This window comes from Stegastes partitus, unplaced genomic scaffold (genome assembly GCF_000690725.1).
Source record: "Stegastes partitus isolate 25-593 unplaced genomic scaffold, Stegastes_partitus-1.0.2 Scaffold277, whole genome shotgun sequence".
In the NCBI taxonomy this organism is placed as follows: Eukaryota; Metazoa; Chordata; class Actinopteri; family Pomacentridae; genus Stegastes; species Stegastes partitus.
The window spans coordinates 55051-59546 of NW_007578008.1; the positions used below are offsets into that span (position 1 = coordinate 55051).

The 4496-nt window shown below is 38.3% G+C and overlaps 1 protein-coding gene across 1 annotated transcript in view; it reads right to left on the reverse strand.

The window, feature by feature from the left end:
- Positions 1-4496, reverse strand: part of LOC103357845 (glutamate receptor-interacting protein 2-like) — a 215168-nt gene that overhangs the window by 52249 nt on the left and 158423 nt on the right. The window contains exons 5-6 of the mRNA XM_008282571.1: positions 3535-3621; positions 2518-2593 (exon numbers count right to left, since the gene is read on the reverse strand). Of these exons, the coding sequence (XP_008280793.1) occupies positions 2518-2593; positions 3535-3621 (163 nt within the window). The remainder of the gene's footprint in view (positions 1-2517; positions 2594-3534; positions 3622-4496) is intronic.

Sequence of the window (4496 nt, forward strand, 5' to 3'; positions counted from 1 at the left end):
ACTTAAAAACTGCTTTTCCTTGTGTTCTCTGTGCAACCTGGCAGAACTTGAGCAGCTCTGGAAGGAAGATTGGAGTAAAACCTCACTGTCCAGATGTGCATCGTTGATTCAATCCAATAAACGCTGACTTGAAGAGGATGAAAACTTGTGCAATCTGATCTTTTCCATTTTGTATTTGTCAGTAACTGACATTGCTTTTAGAGATCTGTTCTCACTTTGACGTTAACGTCTTCTTTTGTAAATTCTTGTTTAAAAGCCGATATTTTGACCATGATTCAGAATCAGAAGCAGATTTATTGCCGCGTATAGTTCACACAATACGAGGAACTTGTTCTGGTGGGTTGGTGCAACAAAACAACAATAAATAAAGAGTAAATAATAAATAGACAGAAAAATAAAGTCACTAAAAATACCTGTAATCCTGCAAAGAATCAAAGCTAAATTGAAATAAGAGCCACAGAACGGTAATGTTGTTTACAGGAATACTGAGGGTGCTGATATATTGATATTTACATTTATACAGATACAGATGGAGCAGAGGGGGTCAGTCATGTGCCTTGTTCATGAGGACGGAAAGAAACTGTTTCTGTGGCGTGTGGTTCTGGTTCTGGTTCTGGTCCTGATGGACCGAAGCCTCCTGCCAGAGGGGAGTTCATCACCAAACAGCAACAAAAGGAAGTTTTCACTGTGTAATGTGGATTAAATTTAGTGCAAATAAAAGATTAAATGGTTTCTATGAATGATAACATCTGAAACTGGGCTGGATGGGAAATTTAATTATCTTACTGACGATCCCTGGCGGATTTAAACCTCACTGTTGATTAACACAAGACTGGAGTTTTCATTCCAGCTCACCTCCTCAGCGCACAAACACAGCATTACGCAGTCTTTTTGTTTTTCTAGCTGCATTATTTATCGCATTTCATGACACAGCGAGGCTCCTCCTCTGAGCTCAGGAAGCGGCTGTTAGTGAAAACTTTGTTGTCGCTGTTTCATTAATTCAAAATAAGTGTTGTACCTTTTTTCAGGTTTGTGTTCACGGAAAGATGTGCAAGAATTTCAGATGTTTAGGAGCTTTAGACCTGTCAGCTCTTCATCAGGATACAAAGTCTGACATTCTGTAAATGGCACTTCTTTTTGTTTTCTGGAAATGTAAACCAAAAAAAAGGAAATTCAAAAGGCAGTGTCTTCTCTGCCGGTACAATATTTCTCCCAGGAGGAATCGAGGGTTTGTAAATATGCAAAAAAAAAAAAAAAAATTCCTGTACAGCATCTACAGAAGGTTGAATCATCGCCGCGTTGCATCAGTTAAACAGTCGCAAAGCTGACATTTATATGAAAATGTCACGGATTATTACTTGAACATGAAGGTTGAGACAGACACATGATGACAACATTAAAGGGATACGAGGTGATTCATGCAGCTCTGAGTAACACATAACTGTCAACATACCAGTGACGGTCACTGGAAACGACACCGTTATCCTTGGGCTTTATTCACATGAAGGCGCAGACGAATCTCCTGCACTCCTGACTGCAACTACGCTGCTCTAATTTTATACTTGATGGAGGCCGGCGCTCGTCTGGCTTTTTTTTTTTTTTCTGAGACGTCACTTTTTTTTTTTTTTTTGGGAAGACATTGCCCTTTTCACCCTGTGAAAAAAACACGTAAATGATCCCCTTCTCTCCGGATCTGGCTGTTCGTGTGTTCCTTTCAGAACTATGTGGACGTTAAAACTGCTGGATCTGAGGATGCATGTGACGTTCAGGGGATTACTGCAGTTAATCTCCTGAACTTTAACCATTTTAAGGGGGTTTTCTTTGTTTCTATCACATTTTTACACACTGAAGGCTCAGTTTTCGCTGCAATATAAATGGAAACAGCAAAAACCACGACTACAAGTAGAGATAACTCAGAAATGTGCAGTATTTTACATTTATTACATTTATAATGCCACAAATTATAAAAACAAACAAAAATGTGTTGAATTACTTTGATTCATTTTTATTTGTTATCGTCTCATGAACATATTTTTTGACTATTTTTGTGCCACCAGGTGTTTATAATACTAGAAAAAAAAGGTGTTGCATCTACATATTGCACATATTTTATGACCTACATTTTCATTTGTTTCCATAGTTACGTCCTGCAAATACTGCAGTTCAGCTGAAAAGTCTCAGAATTTTTGTCAAGTCACTATTGATGACAGCTGAGTCGTTAATGACTTTACAGTTGCACTGAGAAACACAGAATTTTTTGTTTTTAGCAGAATCTGGTTAGAGTAAATGGTTTATTTTTTGGCTAATTTTTTACACAAGCTGTATAGACTGAAGTTGGTGCTTCACAAATGAGTAGTTCAAGGACCGTCGGAAAGCTGAAAATCTGACAATTATTTCAGTTTTTATGGTTTCTGGCTTTCATTAATCATAGTTTGAGGTTCAGATATGTGCATGCATATCTATATAGCTGCATGTATCTATGGGTTTGTGTTTGTTCGAGCGTGTGTTCGGTCCTACCTGTCTGCAGGGCCTCCTGGCCTGACGTAGGTCACCACCAGGGGGCGTGACTTGTGCCAGTCCTCATGGGTACCACCTGCAGTAGGAGCAGGAACAAGCTGTTTACACTCAGTTCTGGACTCACGTGAAAACTAACCAGCATTTCCTTCATTTTTTTTTCCAGTCAAAGCACAGAAGCTTCAACCTTGCAACAGACGCAGCAAACAGTTTGTTTTCTTTTGGTTGAAAGGATGTTTCTGTATCAGGACTGTAGTCAGATGACCGTCAAAAACAAAATGTGGACGTTGATTAGGTTGACTTTGTTTCTTTAACCACAAAGGTGATATTCCCTTAACATTAGCTAAACCAGTTACATTACATCCAGGTGGCACATCTGAGTAGCATTTGCTCTGAAATACTGCAGTAAAGTGTGAGGACTTGCACAGTGACATAAATGCGTCTGCTGTCTATATTAAGGTCCTGTCAGTTCTCTTTAACAACATACATTACTACTACTTTGACTACTATTGCCCCAGACGGCTGATGAGTCTCCCAACAATAGCACTGCGTCTCTCACTCCACAGTGATGTAAACCAACACCAACAACAGGTAGAAACACAATCTGCTTCAATTATAGTACGTTGAAGTGCTTTATTTAGCCAAAATCTAGATTTATTTATAGCAATAGGGGAAAAAAATGCACCTAATTATTGTTATAAGAGAATATTTCTTGAATTTTCGAAGGTGTAGCCACCGGATGTCAGAAAAATAATGCACCTCCATGATCTATTTGTTTGGCCTGACTGTCTGGATTCCTATTATTTCCTGTTATCTGTCAAAACACTTTGCAAACTCTGTTTTTAAAGATGCTATATAAATAACATTATTATATTTTTTCCTACCTACAGGTTAGAATGTCTCTGCAAGGCGAGAAACGGCGTCTTAATTTAGTGACACCGTTTGAGCAGGATGTCGTGTCAAAAGCGATCACACAGTCCCGCCGACGTACAGTAATTGGCTTCTTCTGCTGATAGTTACCTCTCATGACGAAACCAAAGCTGTTCCCCTCTTTGTGCAAACAGATGTCGATTGTCTTTGATATAACCCCTGAGGTGCTGTCTGGTGCTTTGAGAAGGGGGAGATATAGAACGGAAGGGAGACAGAAACAGAGAGATGCAATTTATACTGAAGTTGTTAGCTAGTTCCTACGCTTATTTGCATCATAGATAATTCATAAAGTAGTACACAATACAATGAATTGGATCCACAATATGTACATTATGCAGAAAACAGACGGCCTTTTGTTGTTATCTTAAAATGAAGTGTATAAAAAATAATAACACATTTTTATTTTGGGAAAAAAAAATCCGGCAATCCAGCAGATATAGCTGAGATAATATAAAACAACTCTGTCTGTCCAAAAACATAAACATATTCATGCTTTTTCATTTTGTAAGAAACATATTTTTGTCCCAGAAGAGCCAAAAAGTCCATGTTAGGAGGTGGACGCACGATTCTGCAACTGGACTTTCACCGAGGAGAAAGGGCTTCAGGTCATTTAGGAAACTATTAATCTTAAATCTTGAATCTTGTTTTTACTCGTCGTTGTTCGTTTCTATGGTTCGGGTTAGGAAACTTTTGGGTTAAGATGTAATCCTTTCACAACATGTTTGAAGCTTCTCCTCCCATCATTGGCTAAAAATGAGTAACAGTAAAGCACAAACAAGACTTGTAGATTAGAAATGTATTTGTGATATATCACAAACAGAACTGGGAATGCAGATTAGTTGTATTTTGTTGTAAGAAACAGATCTTTATAACGGCATCTGTTGAGTTTGTTCAGTTCACGTGATGTAAATTCTCTTATTCAATCAAGTCTGCGGACATCTGCGTGCAGCCTAAAATGTGTGACTAGGCGTTGTGCACTGCAAACAAAAAAAGCTGAAAACAAATGTTTGTTACGTAGAAAAGACTTTACAAGGATTCTCTGTCATACACAC